The following is a 20,148-nucleotide window of genomic DNA, read 5'->3' on the forward strand; positions in this document are numbered from 1 at the left end:
CCGGGACCCCGTGCCCCACGGCCCACACGGGCCACGGGGGGGACCGGCTGGGCGGCAGTGGCTTTATCTGGAGTGTGTCAAACGTGGGAGAGACGTGTGTGTGTCACAGTGTTGTGTGTGTGATAGCCAGAGGCGGGGATGCGTGTGCGATGGGGTGTGACAATGTGAGTGACACAACGTGTGTGTGAGAGAGTCCGTGTACGGGAGCCGGACACTGGGATGCGTGTGCGATGGGGTGTGACAGTGTGTGTGTGTGATACAACCTGTGAGACGGGTGTAAGAGAGACACCACGTGTGTCTGTCTGTCTGTCTGTCGCCCCCACTGGAGAAAACGAACCTTGCTGTGTGTGAGACACAAACACGGCTGTGTAGTGGAGGTGCTGCTGCTGGAAACCATGGAAACCATGTGTGTGGTGTTTGTGATTGCTACTGCAAGCCAGGGGGTGCTACCGCCCCCCCAGCACCCCTAGTTCCAGCACCACTGACAGTGTGGGTGGGGTGAGAGGGGAATGTACAGCGCCCCCTGCTGGTAGGATCCAGGAGTGGCGTAGGCGGGAGCTACCCCTGCAGCCGGCTCTCCTGACCCGCTCCCTACAGCCCCGCTGCCGGGAGAGGCCAGGCTGGCGCGCCGGGCATGGACGCTGGCTGGTGGCCCCTGCGCGGTTGCCAAGCCTGCGGTGGCGGCACCAGGGGCTGGCGGGCAGCGCTAATTGAAAGGCTCCAGTGAATTGGGCTCTGGCTGACAGGTTGGACGGGGGAGGGCTGGCACAGAGCCAGCTGTGCACCAGGCTGCTCCCCCCTCCCCGCACCCAACCGGGACTGGGAGGGGCCGGGAGACTCAGCCCCCCTCCGTCCCTCCCTGGAGCCCAGCTACTGGGTAGGGTGTAGATCTGCCTGGCACCCAGGTGAGTGAATGGGGCAGGGTGGGGAGGGGAGACCCCAGCGCAGTCCGGGACACTCTGCTATGGGGTTTCTGGGACCCCCGAGATTGGGGTTGACTCCCCCAAGACCCTGCCCTTCTGGGGTCCCTAGGATTGGGGTTAACCCCTGCCTTCCCCTCAGCCCACCGTCTCGGCCCCTCGGGAAGGGGGTTAACCACCGTCTCCAGTGGGCCCCGTGACCCGAGGCGGGGGTGTCCCCCGGTGCCCCTCCCCCCGCCTCCACTGGCAGCTGAGCACACACCCGGCTGCTCCTGCTCCTTTAAGCCCGGCTCCTCCAGCTACAGCATCGCCTGGCAGCAGCCCCGGCGCCGTCTCATGCCCCCCCCCCCCCGGCGCCGCGCTCCATCCACCGCAGCCCCTGCCCGCCGGGCGTCTGTGCGCACTGCGCGCTGCTGCCCAGCTGGGGACCGGGGGAGGCAGACGGCCGGGCGGAGCGTCCCTTCCCCACCCCCCGATCCCCCCTTGGCCCGCCCCGTCTGCCCGTGGGGGAGCGAGTCCGGCTGGGCCTGCGGGGGGGGGGGGGGAGAGGGACGTCCTGTGTGAGAGCAGTTGGAGGGGGACCCACTGGGCAGAGACTCCGAGCGGAGCTGGGGGGATCCCCAAGGGAGGGGGCCAGGGCCGGCTACCCACCCGCCTTCTCGCCGCCCTCCCGCCAAGCATGACAAGGTATGGATAGGGGTGCGGGGGGGGGGGGTTCGGCATGATGCCCCACTTCCTGTCACCCCCTTGCAATGGGTGATCTACGCCTCCCAGGAGCACCCTGGGGTCTGAGGCAGAGCAGGGGTCCCTGGGGGTGGAGGGGCACAGGGTGGCGGAAAGTATGGGGGATGGGTGGAGGTATATCCTCACACTGACCCTGTCTCCCTTCCCCCTGCAATGAGGTACCCCTGCTCCCAGAGCAGCATGTGTATTGGGAGTATTTGGGGAACTGGGGTTTCTCTATGTAATGGGGAATATGGGGGTGGCCAAGAGGAATATCTCTTCCCATCCTGCTCTGGGGTATTTGAGGGTGGAGGATGGGGAGGTTCTTTTTGTCGCAGGGTTACTGGAGGCGGATGGGTGTGGTGCTGGGGTGTGGTCTCCCCTGCTGTGAGCTACCCCCAGCCACCCACTGGAGCACCACATGGTATTCGGGGAAGGAGGTGTCATAGAGGGATGTCTATGCAGTGCGGGCTATAGGGAGTTGGCATCTCCCCAAATCCTCCCATCTCCCCCCACCACAGTGAGCCACTGCCCCAGAGCACCATGGGCTACTGGCTGTGGCATATTGGGTTGGGGGGCTCTGCGTAGGGGGGGTCCATTGGAGGAGGCATAGGGGGCATATCGGTGGGGGCGATGAGCCTTATTGGGTACAATGGAGGGTCTCTGTAGTTGGGTTATTGGAGGTGGATGGGGTGTATTAGGGTGGGAGTTATGGGGGTCTCTAAGCTGAAGGGTTATGGGGCTATGGGTGGGGAATATGGGGTGGGAGCTATGGGGTTTTTATGCATTGGAGTTATTGGAAGTATGGATGGGGTATATGAAGGGAGACCATCTGGGTGTCTGGATGTAATGGGGGGTCTCTGCAGTGAGCATGATCGGGTTATGGGTGGGGCATATTGGATGGGGATATCAGTAAGGTATATTGGAGTAGGGGGCTATCATAGTATTGGGGGTCTCTGCAATGGGGGCTATTGGGTTATGGCAGGGCATATAGGGTGAGGGCTATAGGTGGTGTTGGGGTGTAATGTGGGTCTCTGCATTGGAGGTTATTGGGGTATGGATGGTATTGGGGGTGGCCTCCCCCCACACTCACCATCTCCTCCCTGCAGTGAGCTACCCCCTGACCCCTGCAGCCCCCCACCCTGCCGAGAACCATGGGGCACTGCCTGTCTGCTACTCGTCTAAGGAATCAATCCTGAGTGGGGCGGGGGTGGGGCAGGCACCCCCTAGTGGGCGGGGCAGCGTGATGAGACGGGCTACGGTGCTGGCCCTACTGGCTGTGGTGCTGGCCTACTTGGTGAGTGGCGCCTTCATCTTCCGCCTGCTGGAGCAGCCCCACGAGAGCCGCCAGCAGGAGGTGCTGCAGGCCACCCGTGAGCAGTTCCTGCAGCGACACCGCTGCGTGCCCAGCCAGGAGCTGGATGACCTCATTGCGGTGAGTGGGGGGGGCAGATGTTGGGAGAGGGGCGTGGTTGGGCGGGGGATGGGAGAAAGCAGGGAGCGTGGACAGGCCTGGGAGACTGTCTGGAAGAGGATGAGGGAAGGGATTGGGGAGGGGATAGCAGGTACTGGAGGGGATGGAGAGGGATGGGAAATCTTCCCCCCAACCCAGTTACAGAGCTGTCAGTCCCGAGAGAGAAAGAGGCTCTCGCTGGCTGGCTCAAGGATGATGCAGAGCCTCCAGCTTTCCCCAAAATCCTAATGAATTAATTCTGTGTCCCCCCAGCCCAACCATTAATTTGCCCCCTACCTCCCACATCTGCCTCCCTCCTCTTGCAACTCCAGGTGCTTGTCACCCTCCTCCAACCTGGGAGGGGCAGGCCTGGATTGGGGGAGCAGGGCTGCCCTAAGATGCCGGGCTTTATTTCCTCTCCTCCCCATTCTCTTCCTGGGAAAATGCTGCCAGCTGCTCCTTCTTCCCCCACCCCCTTCTCTAGCTGATATCTCCTGGGGGTGGGAGGGAGCTTCACCTGCCTTCTGCAGCAGCCTTAACTGGCTGCCCTTCCCCAGGAGGTGGGGAAAGTGGGGGAAGGGCAGCCAATCAGAGGGGCTTTTCACCCTCACCCTTGGGCAAGGCTGGAAAACTCCTGAGATTGGCCAAAATCAGACTTGTCTATGGGGATGGGGATAGGGCAGATGAGGGAAGAGGAAGCGACAGTGCTGGAGGGATAGGAGGGGTGGGGCCAGGTGTTATTGGGGTGGGGCAGAAGCAGATGCAGGTTGGGGTGATTTGGGGGGCAATGGGGTAGGAGTAAGAATGATGGGGGGCTCCAGTCAGGGAGATGGGAAGAGGAAAGGGACAGAGGGGAGTGGTGGAATGGGGGGCAGTCAGATATCTGGGGACAGCAGCCATGGGGCAGTCAGGGAAGGGTTGGCAAATGGGTACTGGGAAAGCCAAGTTCAGGGGGTAAGGATGTGGGGAGGGGGCAGCAGGACCTGGTTTTGGGGGACCCCCATCATGCACTGGCATTAACCTCTCCCCATCTCTCCCAGCATGTCAGAGACGCCATGGGCGCCGGTGCTGACCTCACAGCCAACAGCACTAATGGCACCAGCACCAACTGGGACATGGGCAGCGCCTTCTTCTTTGCTGGCACCATCATCACCACTATTGGTACTAGCCCGTGGGGGTGGGGGTGTGCTGTGGGTAGGGACTGAGGGCAGAGCTCAGGGAAGGGGGGGGGAGCTCAGGGTTGGGATAGCAGGGAGCTGCAGTTCAGCATTAAGGGGCATCAGTTCTGCCCCCGCCCTGCTGACTCTATGCCCCCCCCCCAGGGTTCGGTAACACATCCCCTAAGACAGAGGGGGGGCGTCTCTTCTGCATTTTCTACGCTCTGGTTGGGATTCCGCTCTTCGGGATGCTGCTGGCTGGGGTGGGTGATCACCTGGGCTTCTCGCTGCGCCAGGCCATTGGCAAGGTGGAGGACGTCTTCCTGGTGAGTGCCCTCTGCATCCCTGCACCCACAGAGCCAGGGCCCATGTGCCCAGCAGCCAGGGCCCTCAGTGCTCCCCCCTTCCCCACCCCTCATGTCCAGCTGCTCCTGTGTCTCCCACTACCCCCTTGGTCTCCCAGCCTCCTGTGCTCCCCCAGCAGTCCCTCCACATGCCCCCTGCCCCCACTCTCTGGGCTGTGGGCAGAGCAGGGGTGCTACAGAGGAGCGGTCGGACATTAGTGGGACAGAGGGAGCCTAGGTCTGCCCCCCTGTACTAGACCTCTCCCATTTGTGAGGCCAGCTTGGTTGGTGGTTCCTGTCCCAGGGGGCTCCCCAGTCTGTTTCCTCCCCCAACACTGTCTACCCCCACCCTGTGGGTTCCAGGGATTCCCCTCCCAGAGATGGGAGGGTGTTCCTTTCCCCAGGGTTGTGTGGGGCAGTTCCCCTCCTGTGTAGGGTGGCCACCTCCGAGGTGCAGAAAACCCAACCTCTGGCCACCCGGCATTTAACAAAACGCAGCCCCTGGATGTCACCCCACCCTCCACCAACAAAACCCGGCCATTGGTCATGCCCCCTCTAAGAAAAAGGGTCATATTGCCCACTATCAGTATTACTAAAATGCATTAGAGAATGGTTTTACAAAACAAACTAGCAACCCCCCTCCAATCTGTATATTTTTATGTTATTTTATCATTTTTCTTACCTTATCCTAACATGGGCCACAGTCCGAACTACGAGGCATGGACTGTAGAGTGCTTTAACGTGTCCCAAGTGAAAAAAACCCAGCAAAGAAAATCTTCTAAATGGCAAAGCAGTACAAAACCCACCCAGTGGTACCTCTACTGCCCGGGGGCTGTGTGAGGGGGGCAAAGGGGTGAGTGTGTGTGTGTGTTTTGGGGGGCAATCAGTGTATGATGGGGGGTTCCACTCTCAGGGGTCAGGCTTTGTCTGGGGGAGGGGAAGCAGGGATGGTCTTTGGGGAGGGGCTTTCCCCTAGTCCTTCTCTGATGCTGTCTCCCTCCCTCCCCCCAGAAATGGCAGGTGAGTCCCACCATCGTGCGGGTTCTCTCCGCCCTGCTCTTCATCCTCATTGGCTGCATCCTCTTCGTGACCATCCCCACCGTTGTGTTCCAGCGAGTGGAGGGCTGGACCCTGCTGGAGTCCGTCTACTTCGTGGTCATCACACTGACTACCATCGGCTTCGGGGACTATGTGGCAGGTGGGCCGGGGGCTGGCATCGACACGGGGCAAGCCTGCTGGTGGTGGGCAGGAGAGTGGGTCAGTGGAAGCACGGCTTCATGGGGGGCAAGGGAAGGGGAGAGGGAGCCCAGTGTGTATAGGGGCTAGTGTGAGAAAGCCCCTGGTGGGACCCACTGTGGGAGGTGTGAGAAGCAAGGGATGGGGAGTGATGGGTGTGATGTCCTAAGTGGAGCACAGGATGTGGTCCAAGAGCTAACTATAGCTGGATTGCTCAGTAATAGTGACCATAACGTAACTAAATTTAGCATCTTTATAGGGCGATAACACCGGGAAAAAACCCAAACCCCACCACAGAAACATTTAACTTTCAAAAGGGGAACTACACAAAAATGAAGACACCACTTAGACGGAAATTAAAAGGGTCAAATTCCTGCAAGCAGGATGGGGGTGATTTAAAAACACCATAATACAGGCTCAGACTGAATGTACACCCCAAATCAGAAAAAACAACGCGAGGAACAAAAGAATGCCACCATGGCTAAACAGCAGAGTAATGGAGGCTGTTAGAGGCAAAAAAGCATCTGTGGAATGTGGAAGTCAAATTCTAAGGAGGCTAATAGAAGCAGGGCCGTATTATCCATTAGGCACAATAGGCACAGTGGCTAGGGCCTACGAAACTTTCAGGGTCTACGGAAAAAAATTTATATATAATTTTTTATTTTTATTTTAAAAACTATTTATTAATAGCTTCAAATCAAATTAGTTATTTCGGTCGGGGGGGCCTAGGAAGGCAAGTGTGCCTAGGGCCTACGAAGGTCTTAAAACGGCCCTGAATAGAAGAAGCACAAAGTGTGCAAGTGTAATAAGGCCGGCCAAGAAAGACCTTGAGAAGCAATTTGCTAAAGATGCAAAAACTAAGGATTTTTTTAAGTACATCAGAAGCAGGAAGCCTGTCAAACGGGCAGTAGGGCCACTAGACAGCAAAGGTATTAAAGGAGCACTCAAGGAAGACAAGGCCATTGCAGAGACGCTAAATGGATTCTTTGCATTGGTTTTCACTTTAGAAGATGTGGAGAGGTACTCACATCAGAGCTATTCTTTTTGGGTGATACGTCTCAAGTACTGTCCCACATAGATGTGTCAGTGGAAGAGATTTTAGAACAAGTTGATAAATAAAGAGTAATAAGTCACCAGGACCAGAGGGTATTCACCCAAGAGTTCTGAAATTGCAGAACTACTAACTGTGGGTTGTTATCAGTTACTGAAACAAGCCTCTGTACCAGATGACTGGAGGATATCTTAATGTAATGCTGATTTAAAAAAAAAAAGAAAAGAAAAGATTCCGCAGCGATCCTGGCAATTACAAGCCATTGAGTCTAACTTCACTACCACTACAAATTGGTAGAAATGATAGTAAAGAACTGAATTATCAGACACATAGATAAACATGTGCTGTTGGGGAAGAGTCAACACAGCTTTTGGAAAGGGAAGTCGGGGCTCTTGAATCTATTAGAATTCTTTAAGGGAGTCAACAAGCATGTTGATAAGGGTGATCTAATCTATACAGTGAACTTGGACTTTCAGAAAGCCTTTGACAAGTTATCTCACCAAGGGCTCTTTGGCAAAAAGTAGTCATAGGATAAGAAAGAAGGTTCTCTCATGGATCAGTAAATGGTTGAAAGACAGGAAACAAAGGGGTAGGAATAAATGGTCAGTTTTTGGACTGGAGAAAGGAAAATACCAGCGTCCCCCAAGAATCTGTCCTGGGACCTGTGCTGTTCAACATATTCACTAATGATCTGGAAAAGGGAGTGAACAGTGAAATGGCAAAGTTTGTAGATGATAAAAAATTACTCAGGATAGTTGAGTCCAAAGCGGACTGTGAAGAGAGCTCACTAAACTGAATAACTGGGCAACAAAACGGGAGATGAAATTCAACATTGATAAGTTCAAAGTGATACACACTGGGAAAAATAATCCTAGCTACGCATACAAAATGATGAGGTCTAAATTAGAGATCTTGGAGTCATTGTGAGTAGTTCTCTGAAATCTTTAGCTCAGTGCATGGCCATGGTCAGAAAGGCTAACAGAATGTTAGGAACCATTAGGAAAAGGATAGAAAATAAGACAGAAAATATTCTAATGCCACTATATAAATCCATGGTGCACCCACACCTGGAATACTGTGTCCAGTTCTAGTTGCCCCATCTCAAAAAGGATATAGTGGAACTGGAAAAGGTTCAGAGGAGGACAACAACGATGATGCAGGGTACAGAATAACACCCAAATGAGAAGAGACTAAAAAGATTAGGGTTGTTCAGCTTAGAAAAGAGACCATCCAGGGGGGATATGATGGAGGTCTACAAAATCATGAATGGTGTAGAAAAAGTGAACAGAAAAGTATTATTTATCCTGTCACACAGTACAAAAACCAAAAACATTGAAATTGATGGGCAGCAAATTTAATATAAATGAGGAAATACTTCTTCACACGATGCACAGTCAGCCTGTGGAACTCATTGCCATGGGATGTTGTGAAGGCCAAAAGTATAACTGGGTACAAAAAGGAATTAGATCAGTTCATGGCGGATAGGTCCTTCAGTGGCTATTGGCCAAGATGGTCAGGGAAGCAGCCCCATGCTAAGGGCAACCTGAAACCTCCAACTGCCAGAAGCCGGGAGGGGAAGATGAGTAGATCTCTCCAAACGGCCCTGTTCTGTACACTCCTCCTGAAGCTCTGGTACAAGCTGCTGTCAGAAGACAGGATACTGGGCTAGATGGATCACTGGTCTGGGCCAGTATGGCCATTCTTATGTGGTTGGCAGGAGGATTGGGACAGTGGGGTGACAGGTGGGGGGCAGGGAGGGCACAGCTGGTGCAGGGAGGAGGTTGAATGTGTCAGGGGCAGTGTCTCAGCATCTCCCCCCTCAGGTGATGGTGTGGGGGACAAACACCCCTGGTACAAGCCCCTGGTCTGGTTCTGGATCCTGCTGGGCCTGGCCTACTTCGCCTCCATCCTCACGATGATTGGCAACTGGCTGCGGGTGCTGTCCCGGCGCACACGGGCCGAGGTGGGTAACCCTCACTGCCCCCTACCCTGCCTCTCTGACCCCTCACTTCCCCACACCCCTCAGACCCTCTCATTGCCCCCCATCCTGCCTCTCACCATCCCACTGAACCCCAACTACCCACTGCCCCTCCACCCCTTCAACTCCCCCCACAGATTCCCCACTATCCTGCCCCTCTGACCCCCTAACTACCCCCCTACTCCTCCAACCCCCACTTTCCTCCATCCTGCCCCTTCAGCTCCCCTCTATGGAACCCCCCACTATCCTGCTCCTGCAACCCCCTCACTGCCTCTCCTCCGCATCTCCCATGGACCCCCCACTACCTCCTTCTGATCCCTCACCCCCTCACCTCTCTGATCTCCTCACTGTCCCCCACCCCTCCTTTCTGACTCCCCACAGACTCCCACTACCCCCTGCCTCCCACTTGTTTGCATCCTCCCATGGACTCTGCATCCTCCCCTGGCATACCTATGACCCCCCAACTGGCTGCGAGTACTGTCACAGAATACACAGGCCGGTGTTGGTACCCCGCTACAGACTCTTTCCCAACCACCACCCTTCCGACCCCCCAAAGGACCCCCCCATTGAACCTCTCAGCTTGCTGTGGCTGTGGGCTGAGATGGGTCCTCCCCATCCCCCAACTGACCCCATCCTCTGACTCCACCCACAGCCCCCGCATCCCCCCATGGACACCATCACTGCTTCACCCCCCACAAGATACACCCACTGGTGGGTGCAGGCCTGGTGTACACAGGTCACGTACCCATGTATCTCCCCAGCATGCCCCCCAGCATGCACTCCCCTCCAAAAGAGCTTTCCCCCATATCCAGTACACACACCCCATGGCATGTGGGTGGTCACCCTGACACCCCCCCCCCCAATTCAGCAGAGTGTTTGGGTGGGAGAGGGGTGGTTCATGTGGAGAGGGGGCATGTCACTGGGAAGGGATGGGGTGGTTCCCTGCCTCTTCACAGATGGGGGGTTCTCACTGCACAGACTGGGGGGCACTATGGGACTGTATGGGGGGGTCAGTGTGAGTGAAGGAGGGGCTTGGGGAGTTCCCTCACCCCCTTCTCGCCCCACAGATAGGGAGGTCTCACCCCACAGACAGAGGGGCTGGGGTTATAAGTGGGGGGGATCAGTGGAGGGATGTGGGCCGGGAGCTCAGGGGGGAGGCTCGGTGATGTAGGTGGTGGGGGTCAGTGGGATGGTTCCCAACCTGTCCCTGATTCCCCTCTCAACCTACAGATGGGGGGCCTCACCGCGCAGGCTGCTAGCTGGACGGGGAATGTGACAGCCCAGCTACGGGGGACAGGCATGGGGCTGCCCGAGAGGCTTCAGAAGGTGGGGACGCTGAAGGGGCACTCGCCCGCCCCTGCGCCCCCAGAGCCGCCTCCTGCCATGCCTTCCCCACCACCTCCCTTGCCAGGCCCGGAGCGCCTCTCCCCCAGCACCGCCCTGCAAGTGGCACAGCTCAATGCCCGCAACATAGCAGCCTTCGTGGGGGGCGGCCTGCACCCCATAGACTACATGGGGGAGAACCTGGCCTTCATTGACGAGAGCTCCGACACGCAGAGCGAGGCGCCCAGCGAGGGGGGGCTGCAGGTCAAGCGCCCCCGTCAACTCCGCCGCCTGCGTCCCCGCCGCACCTGCGCCCAGCCCCCCGGCCTGCCCATGGACCTGCTGAGCCGCACCCGCCACAAGGGCGAAGGGGTCTAGAGAGGAGTGGAGGGACCCCAGCATGGACACTGCCCCCCTGCAGCATGGTGCTAGCTGGGCTGCCCACAGCATGGAGATTGACCCCCCCACCCCTGCTGTCAGCTGGGCCTACCTGGCACAGAGACATCCTGTCCCCCATGGTACCAACTGGACCCCCTACACTGCCAATGGGACCCCCCAGCTCAGACACCCCTCCCTCATGGTACCAACTAGGCCACCCAGCATGGAGACATCCCATCCCCTGTGATGCCAACTGCCCCCTTGCTGCCAACTGCCCCCCCAGCACTGAGACTGTGCCCCACAGTACTAGCTGGGCACCCCCGGCACAGAGACACCCCATCTTCCATGGTATCATCTGACCTTCCCTCAAGGTGCCAACAGTCCCTCCCCAGAACCAGACCTCATCCCCGCTCAGCAAAGGGATCCCCCTCCTGGTACCCGAAGACCCCCCCCCAAATACAGGGAACCCCCACTGCACACAGACATCTACCTCCCCAGCTCAGAGATTAACCCTCCCTCTCCTGGAGTTTCTAGGGAGCAGCTCTTGGGGGGACACCCCCATTTCTCCCCGAATCTGTGCCTCATTTGCCCTGCGGGGTGAGTCCTTATCTCCCCCCCAAAAGGGGAAGGGACCAAACTGCCAAATGATATTCAGGGAGGGGTAATTTGGATCCGGGCTCATATCTGAACCCCCCAAACTCCCAGGGGGTGATCCATCCCCAAATCAACCCCTACACTCAGTGTAAGGGGAGTTTATTGACCCAAACAAGGGATAATGCTGTTCCCCACTGCCTCCCCCTGTGGTGTATGGGCGTAGAGGTGTCCACCCAGCGATCCCCCTCTGTCTGTCTGTCTGTCTGTCTGTCCCCCCGCTCCCTCCCCCCCAAAAAAAAACAAACACCCACACACACACAAAGGTGCCTGTTTGACTCTGTTCGATGGAAGATATTTTGTTTGTTTTTTATTTTCCAGATTAAACCAAAATCTAAATGAGAGACACTGCATCCGCCTGTCTGTCCAGAGTGGGGGTGGCTGGCGCAGAGCCTCAGGGATGGGGGTGGTTCAGGAGGCACAAGCCCAGGAGGGGTGGGGGAGCATGGAAGGGGTGTAGGGGGTTGCAGAGGGGACGGGCTGTGGGGATTTGATGCGGGTCAGGAACCAGAGTGGGGGGGAGGTGAGAAGGGGTGCTGGAAAGTAAGGGGAGCATGATGAAGGTGGGGGCACAGAATGGGAGGTATCACCCCTCCCAGGGTCTTCCACCCCCAGGGGATGTGTGTGGGGGTTGGGACTTTGGGGGGCAAGTCTCCTCTTCCCCCACTTGTGCTGGGGGTGAGGGAGGGATTCTGGGGTCCCTGCAGTGGGCTGTGGGGCCCTGGAGACCGTTGCCCAGCAGGGTTCTCCTGTTGCCATGGTGTCACTTCAGGGCACCACAGGGGTCTGGCCTGTGTGGGTCTGTCTACGAGTCCATCCCTTCCTTGGGGGGTTACATGGGCACTGGGATCTCTAACCCCTCCAGGCCCCAGCTTCTCTCTGGGCCCCAAACTGGGAGGGTGTAGGTGTGGGCCTGCTGAGAGGATGAGTAAATGAGGGCAGAGGGATTTGGGGGGGCAGAGGTGGGTGGCTGGGTTTGGCGGGTTAGCAGGAGTGTGACGGGGTAGGCAGATGGGGGGGGGTGTGACTGAGCCGCAAGGGGCATAGAGAATGGGGGGCATTGATGGATATGGGGGCTGAGCAGGAGTGCTGGGGTAGGGATGATTGGGTGCCAGGGATATGAGAAGGGGTTGAGCGGGGGGACTGGGCTGGGGGGCTGCTGGCTCTGACACTCCCCCTCCCCTGGTGTCTCAGGCACTGAGCTGACCCAAATCCCTGGGGCATCATGGAGGGTAGAGATGAGCCGGGCATGGAGCAGGTAACAGGACATATGGGGTGATAATGGGGGATGCAGCTTGGATGGGAAGACATCTGGGGACTCTGTCTCAGTTATGGGGGGAGGGGGCTATCTGGGGCACTGAGTTCTGATTTCAAGGGGAAGGCACGTCAGGGGGCACTGGGTCCTAATTTCAAGGTCAGGAATCTGGGAGCAAAGGGACTCAATTTCCGGGGGCGGAGGGGAGTGCCTGTGTCTCGATTTCAAGGAGAGAGTCTGGGAGAGCTGGGCCCCAATTCCTAGGGGGTTGGTGGTGGCATCTGAGAGAGCTCCAGTCCTTGCACCCCATAAAGTTCTGGATAGTCCCCTTCCAGGAAAGGAGCTGTGAAGGAGGAGGGGCATCCTATTAATGGCTTGCTGGCCCATTACAGGGCAAGGCAGGAATGGAACTGGCTGGTGAGATGGAATCGCTCAGACGGTGAGAGCAGAGGATGCTGGGAATATCACTCCAAAGGTGTGGGGTACAGGACTGTATGGTTCCCTGAGCCAAGATACCAAATTAGCTGGACACGTGCTGGGGGAGGGGATACTGGACTAAACCTGAGGTGGTGTGTGTGTGTGATGTCTCCTTGTGGAAAATGTGGTAATTGCTGCCATATTTGTAAGAACAATAAATGTGACTCAGTTTCCCCATGTCCAAGTGATTGCCACCCCCTGGGCGGGAAGGGGTTACTTTCCCCTCTAGGGCAGGGGAGACAAGATGGCTGTTGGTCTTTCTAGGTGGGGGCAGATGCACCATCAAGAACTGTCCCAAGGCACAGAGCCCTGGGGCGACACCGGGAGCCCCACTGGCTGCCATGCCTGCCAGCCAAGGCAGTTGGAGATGCAGACACAGCAGGGCTGCACCTGGGCACCCAAGGCTTGTCTGCTGAGGAGCTACTCCTGATTAACGATGCCAGACTAACTCCATGTGTGGAGACCCTCATTTCAGAATTCTAATTTCGGAGTGAACTGATCCGGAACAAAGCACTCTGCTCCTGGTCCAAGAGTATCCACATATGGAGTTAATCAGGAATAGTTAATCCACTTTAAATTCACACCCCGCCTTAATCTGGAGGAAAGATGTCAGGTAATAATGCCTCAGCCTGATGTCTTAGCAGTACAACAACACTGTGCAGAGAGAAACCACAGGACCTCAGGCACTACTTTAACCAAGAGGTGGTGACGAGATAGTTTAGCTCCCAGTCTCTAGGCACCTGCCAGAAATGTGATAACGGAGTCTAGCAAAGGGCCACCAAAGTCCAGCCCAGGTTTTTCTAACAGCTCCGGCCTAGTTCAAATGGGAATTAATTCAGGGCAGCCTTATGGCCTGGGGTGCAGGAGGTCAGTGGAACAATCACAATGAGGCCTTATAATCTATGAATGTTGGCACAAGATCAAGTGGGGATAACCTGGCCAGGAATCCTCTGAGGCTGGATGTGAGAAGCAGGTTTGTGCCCAGCAGAGGAGAGAGGGTCTGGAGCAGTCTCCTAGTAGGAGGAGTGGGGGGGCAAACACCCCACCTAGCCTGAGGATGAAGGTGGGTAAATTTCTAACCAGGATCCTATGACAGGTTGGCTGCGATAGCAGGGATGGGATTGAGTAGCCCAGCAGGTTTCTTCCAGCCCTGTGCTCCTAGGTCGCTGGACTACCCAGGCCGGGGGGCAGAGAGAGAGGCTCTGGCAGAGGAAGAAGAAGGAGGAGGTGGAAATAGGGCAGGTGGCTTCCAGTAGGGATTCCAGGCTGAGCCTGCCTTTCCGTTCTCAGCTAAGGACCCTGCTGGATCCCAGAGGACTAATAAACACTGGCTTGTTCTGAGCAGGAGGCACTGGGTTGTTGCAGGGCACTGAGTGCAGGGGACCCGCTGGGGAGCCACAGAGACCTGTCGGGGGTTGGAGCCTAGGACCCCATCTGGGCATGCTGGAGTTGCAGGGCTTACCCTAACCCCAGGACCAGGCACACCCAGGGGGCATTCCCACATGCTTGCCGGAACAGTGCACTCCTGTAAATCCATGATGCTCCTGCTAAGTCCCGTCTCTCTCTGCAGGTCTGTGTGGAGCCTCCCTCCTGATCCCAGCACTGCCCAGGAAGTAAGGGATGGGACTGGGGTGTGTTGGGAGGAGGGCCCTTAGTTAATGGTTTGGAGAAGCTCCATCCCCATCAATGCCATCCTCAGATTATGGGAATCCCTGTATGGTGCCAGTACTGGTGTGGGGTGCTGGCAGGTGTCACTGCAGAATGGGGGACAGAGACTGGGGTTCCTGGGAGGTCACCACAGTGTTGGGGGAGGGACTGGGGCTCCGGGGGTGTCACTGAAAGGGGTGCAGCTGAGTCCTCTTTAACCCACTCTGTTGTTGCAGAAGGGGGTGCTGGAGCAGGGGGAGCAGACGCTGGACCCTGCTGAGGGGTAAGAGCAGGGTGATGGGGGTGGCATCTTGGCCCCTCCACCTTTAGTGGCTGAGGCTGGAGGAGTTAATATGTGATACGGGGGATGGATCCATGGGGCAATTGTCCTGGGGGAGCATGGGTGGGTCACGGGGGGATCACAACTAGATTGGGGCATACCCAGGAATCAGAGACCCATGGGCCCATCGGTCTGATCTGGGGAGGGGCAGGGGGCTACTATCCCTCACCAGGACTCCCTCCCCACCTGCAGGTCATCCAGAGGCACCTCCCCCGCACCCTACAATGACCTAGAACAACCAGACAGGGCCCGTCAGGAGGTAGAGAGTGGTGGTGGGTGGGAGGGCTGGGGGGCAGTGGGATCTGGGCATCTGCCTTGTACACTCCAAGAAGGGGCTGCCTGTGGGGGAGGGGTGGGAAAGGAAGCCATGCCTCAGATGACTGGGGTGTAAAGCCTGAGGGGGAAGGGACGGGAAGGCCTGGGGATGGAGTTAGGGGGCATCTGGGCTGCCCCCCGCTGCTCTAAATGGATTCCTCTCACAAGGAACCTGGGCCTGCTGCTGAAACCTCAGAGACCTCAGCCCACCCCGCCCAGCTGGATTCACACACCATCCTTCCACGTGAGTCATGGGGGGGGACAGCTCATCACGGGGGAGACCCCTGTATAAACTGCCCCTGCTTCCTACCCCAGAGGTGGCTGGATCTCAGCACCAGGAGGGGGATACCTGTGTGCTTTTGGATTAGTGGTGGGTGGGGGTTATAAACTGAACCCTCCCTGATACCCCCAGCTCCACCTCTCTGCCCCCTCAGGCATAGGCAGCTCTATATGGGCCATAGGGAATCGCATCAGCCACTGGAGGCTGGCACACCAGCGGGGTTACCACCTGGACCAGCTGACGCAGGTGGGTACAGCCAGACACCCCTATCTTGGATCTACAGGGGCCCGCTACCCTTCCAGTCCCTTTGGGAGCTGCCTCGTTGTTTGTCAGACCCTGGGCTCAGCATTTCACCAGGGCAAGTCCCGCGGCTCTACTCCGTGCCCAGGGCTGGGCCTCTGGGATCCAGCACCCCCAGAGGCTCCACAGCCAGTCCCTTTGTTCCTTTGGGAATGACGTGGCCACAGGGGTGTGCCAGCCGGTGAGTCCCCTGGAATCCAGCATTGAAGAGCTCCTTAACCCAGAGAGCATGGGCACAGGCTGGCCCGGCCCTCCCCCCCTTCACCTCTCTGTCTGCACTCTACACGGGCAGGAAGGCCAGGCTAGCTAGTGGGTTGGTGGGGGTGTTGGGTGGTCCCAGGCAGTCAGGATCGGGGGCAGGGTGGGGTAGGGGCAGGGGATGTTGGGTTGTCCCAGGCAGTCAGGATGGAATGCAGGGTGGGTGTGACAGTGTTTGCTCCCATCTCACGCTCTCTCTGCATCCTCACTGGCCCAGGATAAATCTTATAAGCACCGGCTGAGGAAACATGAGCGGGACTGCAAAGCAGCTGTGAGTCTGTCCCCACCACCCCCTCCCATGGCATATTGGCCCCTTTCCCTCCCCCGATGGTACACCCCCACCCTGCCCAGACCTGACCTTTCTGCCAGCCCCCTTCATCTTAGCTGAGCCCTGACCTACTCAGTGCACCTGTTCCCAGCCTCTCCTGACTACCTCTCAGTACCCCAGCTCCAAGCCTCTAGAGTGTCCCCACAAGCTCTCTGATCCCCCATGGCAGCCTATCTTCCAGACATGATCACCCCGCCCCTCCTGATGCCTTCCCATGGGGCTCTCTCCCCCTGAACCAGCCACCCCCATGATCCCCCATCAGTGCTGATGCTCCAATTTGGGGCCCTCAGCGGGAATTCATCAGGGCATCTCTCATGATCCCTTGAGCTCCCCCACGCCCCAGGGAACATACATAACGTTAACTGCCCACCCAGGTCCTGTGCCCCTCTTCGCAGTCCACTGCCCCAGTCTCAGGGCACCACTGAGAACTCAGGCTCTCATGACATGGATGAGTGCTTGGAAATCCCCCCAAGGATAGTCAGAGCTGGGGGGGATCCCCTCCTCCTGGACACTAAACCTTCCCACTGCAGGGCCAGGGAAAAGGGGACATCCCCCTCCCAGTCCTGAGAGCCCCTTGTGGTAAGCCCCCCTCTTCCCACTACAGGTGCCCCTGCCCCTACTGGGGCTGATGGAGGAGGAGGTGCTGGCGATCTTAACAGAGACCCTGAAAGGTGAGGGGGACAGAGATGATGGGGGGAATAAAGTGGGGGTTTCAGCTCAGCAGGGATTGGGGCCCTATCCCAGCCAGTGTTGTGTAATGCAGTAGGGTGACACCATGTGACCTACCAATGCATCACGGCAACATGGTGTAACGCGACACAACCCCACCGCTGTGCCAGGAAACCCCTTCCCCGCAACACAATGCAGCCCCACTGCTGCACCAGGTGATCTTTCCCCCTGCAACACAACACAACCACACTGTGCGGCATGCCCCCAGTTGTGCAACGTAATGGAACAGCACAGTGCCCCATGATCCCTGCGGTGCAACACAACACAACACAGTGCAGTGGAGCGACACGCTGTCCAGAATCCAAGCCTATCCAACCCTCCCCTCCTCTTCCAAGATCCTGATTTCAGATCCCTTCCCTTGGCCAGTCAGCACGTGCCATGCAATGCCAGGTGACTGATGGGAAACCCTCCAAAGAGCAGGCCCAAGGGATACATAAAGCTTGGCATAAACACTGGGGGGTGGCTAACCTCCCCCCCTCCAGGGCTGGGAGGGGGTGGGGAGAATTCTGTGATGCAGCCACTTGTGTCCACTAGGCCCCCCACATTCCCTATGGCAGGGACCTTCGGGCAGGGGGGACTGTGAGCCAACGCTGATCACCTGATTTTCATTCCAGATTACAGACGGCATCTGGGGGCAGGGCACCCGCTCACTCACCAGGTGGAGCAGCGTGTGGAGCAACTGAGGCAGGAGCTGGGGGCCAGGAGCACCGGGTCCGGCGGGGTTGGTTAGATGAGTCCACACCCCCGTGTGCCTCACCCCAAAGTCCCCTGCACCCTACCCCATCACCCCCAGTTCCTGACCTCTGCACCCCACTCTCTCACCCAGTGCCTGATCTCTGACTGCCCTAATGCCTGACCCCTTCTGCCCCCCAAGCACCAGACCTCTCTATCCCAGAATGCACTGAGAATTGGAACTTTGTAGACAAAATTACAATGGATCTTATCTCCTTCCAGCCTAACCTTGCTTCCTCAAGAGCAGAACTAGGGGGCTCTGTGCTACAGGGAGCAGCTTGGGGCTCAGGACCCGTGCTTTCACCAGCAGCTGATACTAGCTGTAATGCTGTAGTGCAGCTCTAGGGGGCACTGTGCTGCAGGTGGTGGAGAGGTGTTTAGCAAGGGATGTTCTCGCACCCACCCTACCCCAGAGGCAGCTGCATCCCAGACCTCCTCCCCTTATGAACAGGATCAATTCCCCTCTTCCCCCTCCCCCCCACAAGAGAGCTGTATGTGAGTTAGAGAGCTGAGTTATTACAGGGAAGGTGAATGCAGGTCCAGTTGTCAGGGGAAGGGGAGGGGACACTGGGTCAGGACTGAGGGGCACTAGGAGATGCGGGGCAGGGCTAGATTGTAGAGGCTGCAGGTCATGGCCTGGGTCCCATTCCCTAGCACCTACTCTGCCATGTTTCAAGGAGTTTAAATCCTCAGCTCAACACACTCCTAATCCTCCCCACAAATGCTGCTGAAACTCTGCCACCTGTTGGCCATAGATTGGAATAGCAACCCCACTCCTCCAACTCTCTGTACCAGCCAGGGCTTCCCCTGGATCAGTCAAGGACTTTGAAGCTGTGCCAGGGAACATTAGGGGTGCTGTGGGGGTGAAGGGCTGTGAGCAGCCCTAAACCTGTGGGGAACCCTGGCCCTCCCTCTTCCCGCATTCTTGTTCCATTATAAAGCCCCCTGCAGAGGCTGGAATTGGCTTAGACGTGAGGAGTCACCTGTGAACTGAGTTTGTTGCTCCTTGGTTCAGTCTCCTCTACTCCCTTATCCCATAAAGCCAGCAAAAATATGTCTGGGAGTGTGGCAGGTCAGGACTGAGAGGCATCAGCAGAGCTGGTGAGGGCAGGGTTAGGATGGCAGGCATCTATAGCAAAAGTCCTTAAACTGTGGGGCATGCCCCCTGTAGGGAGGTGCAGAGGAATGTTGGGGGGGCATGACAAGGTCTGGGCCAGCCCCCATGGGGGGGGTGGGAAGGGAGTGCCACCATGCCCTGCTCTGGCCGAGCAGTGCTCCAGCCCCACCCTCCAGCCGTGGGTCTGGCCTTGGCTCCCAGCCCTGGCTGCTGGCCACAGTTTCCGGCTTAGCGCCCAGCCCTGATCCCAGCCTTGGCTACCAGCCACTGCAGCCCCACTCTTGGCTGTGGCCTTGGTGCCCAGCAGTGGCCTCGGCCTCTGTTTCCTACTTGGCCCGCGGCCACTGTGGACCCTCTTCTAGTCTTGGCTGCCGGAGCCCCGCTGCCTTGGCTCCTGGCTGCTGTTCCTGACTCGGCCAGTGGCCCTGCTCCCAGCCCCAGGGGAAGGTGGGTGGGCACGAACAAGGGCAAGTGGGGGACATGACCTAAAACGTTTGGGGCCCACTGATCTATGGTGGTGATGGGGCCCTGATCTCTGTTGTGGGTCCATGCAGTGCCCATCATGCTTGGTCCCCAGTATAACACTATGGTGATAACACTGCTATGGCAGGGTGTGCTGTTCACACAGTCGTACTGCAAGCCGTGGTCAGTCTTGAAGATCTGCTGTGTTAGTTTTGTAATGCTCATTCCTTTGGGAAGTAGCTGTTGTAAGCAGCTGGAGTTTGTATCTCTCTAATAGAGACCCTCCCTGAAACCCAGGCATTGGTGTTCTGTCTGAGATCCCTGACAGAGGAGATTATCCTCTGTGCAGTTTGCAACCGCCTCTCTTTCAGGACTGGTGCATCTGGTGTAAACAAACAGCTGATACGAAGAGAATCGCCACATGATTATAAGGGAACCCTATGATCATCTGGTCTGACCTACTGTATAACAGGCCATAGGATGGCCATGATTAATTCCCATTTGAACGAGAAAAGATCTTAGAGACAAAACATCCCCTCTTGATTTAAAAATTGCCAGTGATGGAGAATCCACCACAATTCTTGGTCAATTGTTCCAATGGTTAATTGCTTCACTATTAAAATGTGTGCCTTATTTCCAGTCTGAATTTGTCTAGCTTCAACTTCCAGCCCTTGGATTTTGTTAAACCTTTGTC

General features: G+C 57.2%; 2 protein-coding genes and 1 long non-coding RNA gene across 5 annotated transcripts; all 3 read left to right on the forward strand.

The window, feature by feature from the left end:
* Nucleotides 1-938: 938 nt before the first annotated feature.
* Nucleotides 939-11,558, forward strand: KCNK4 (potassium two pore domain channel subfamily K member 4). 3 transcript variants are annotated; one of them, XM_067544452.1, is made up of 7 exons: nucleotides 939-1,607; nucleotides 2,753-3,078; nucleotides 4,137-4,257; nucleotides 4,419-4,579; nucleotides 5,609-5,795; nucleotides 8,708-8,847; nucleotides 10,093-11,558. In XM_067544452.1, the coding sequence occupies exons 2-7, from the start codon at nucleotides 2,890-2,892 to the stop codon at nucleotides 10,561-10,563; spliced, it is 1,269 nt and encodes a 422-aa protein (XP_067400553.1). In that variant the 5' UTR covers nucleotides 939-1,607; nucleotides 2,753-2,889; the 3' UTR covers nucleotides 10,564-11,558. The 3 variants fall into 3 exon arrangements, with proteins under 3 accessions (XP_067400553.1, XP_067400552.1, XP_067400554.1); XM_067544451.1 differs by lacking the exon at nucleotides 939-1,607 and having other exon boundaries at nucleotides 2,425-3,078; XM_067544453.1 differs by lacking the exons at nucleotides 939-1,607; nucleotides 4,137-4,257; nucleotides 4,419-4,579 and having other exon boundaries at nucleotides 2,425-3,078.
* Nucleotides 11,559-13,710: 2,152 nt separating this feature from the next.
* On the forward strand, nucleotides 13,711-15,185 carry LOC137150493 (uncharacterized). Its single transcript, XR_010918982.1, has 4 exons — nucleotides 13,711-14,009; nucleotides 14,517-14,559; nucleotides 14,830-14,876; nucleotides 15,126-15,185. It is a non-coding gene; the product is annotated as an uncharacterized lncRNA (long non-coding RNA).
* Nucleotides 15,186-15,398: 213 nt separating this feature from the next.
* On the forward strand, nucleotides 15,399-19,726 carry CATSPERZ (catsper channel auxiliary subunit zeta). Its single transcript, XM_067544409.1, has 5 exons — nucleotides 15,399-15,492; nucleotides 15,683-15,774; nucleotides 16,304-16,357; nucleotides 17,019-17,085; nucleotides 17,758-19,726. The coding sequence occupies exons 1-5, from the start codon at nucleotides 15,399-15,401 to the stop codon at nucleotides 17,871-17,873; spliced, it is 423 nt and encodes a 140-aa protein (XP_067400510.1). The 3' UTR covers nucleotides 17,874-19,726.
* The last annotated feature ends 422 nt before the right edge of the window (nucleotides 19,727-20,148 follow it).

This window comes from Emydura macquarii, unplaced genomic scaffold (genome assembly GCF_026122565.2).
Source record: "Emydura macquarii macquarii isolate MOO-44397 ecotype Brisbane River unplaced genomic scaffold, CSIRO-AGI_Emac_v2 contig_968, whole genome shotgun sequence".
NCBI lineage: Eukaryota > Metazoa > Chordata > Testudines > Chelidae > Emydura > Emydura macquarii.

Bases quoted from the DNA above. Each gene is read 5' to 3' on its own strand.
- KCNK4 (XM_067544451.1), top strand. From the start codon at position 2,668: ATGTGGGTCTCTGCATTGGAGGTTATTGGGGTATGGATGGTATTGGGG. The intron at 3,079-4,136 runs GTGAGTGGGGGG...CATCTCTCCCAG, and splicing joins AGCTGGATGACCTCATTGCG to CATGTCAGAGACGCCATGGG. The intron at 5,796-8,707 runs GTGGGCCGGGGG...CTCCCCCCTCAG, and splicing joins CTTCGGGGACTATGTGGCAG to GTGATGGTGTGGGGGACAAA.
- CATSPERZ (XM_067544409.1), top strand. From the start codon at position 15,399: ATGGATTCCTCTCACAAGGAACCTGGGCCTGCTGCTGAAACCTCAGAG. The intron at 15,493-15,682 runs GTGAGTCATGGG...CTGCCCCCTCAG, and splicing joins TTCACACACCATCCTTCCAC to GCATAGGCAGCTCTATATGG. The intron at 15,775-16,303 runs GTGGGTACAGCC...TCACTGGCCCAG, and splicing joins ACCTGGACCAGCTGACGCAG to GATAAATCTTATAAGCACCG.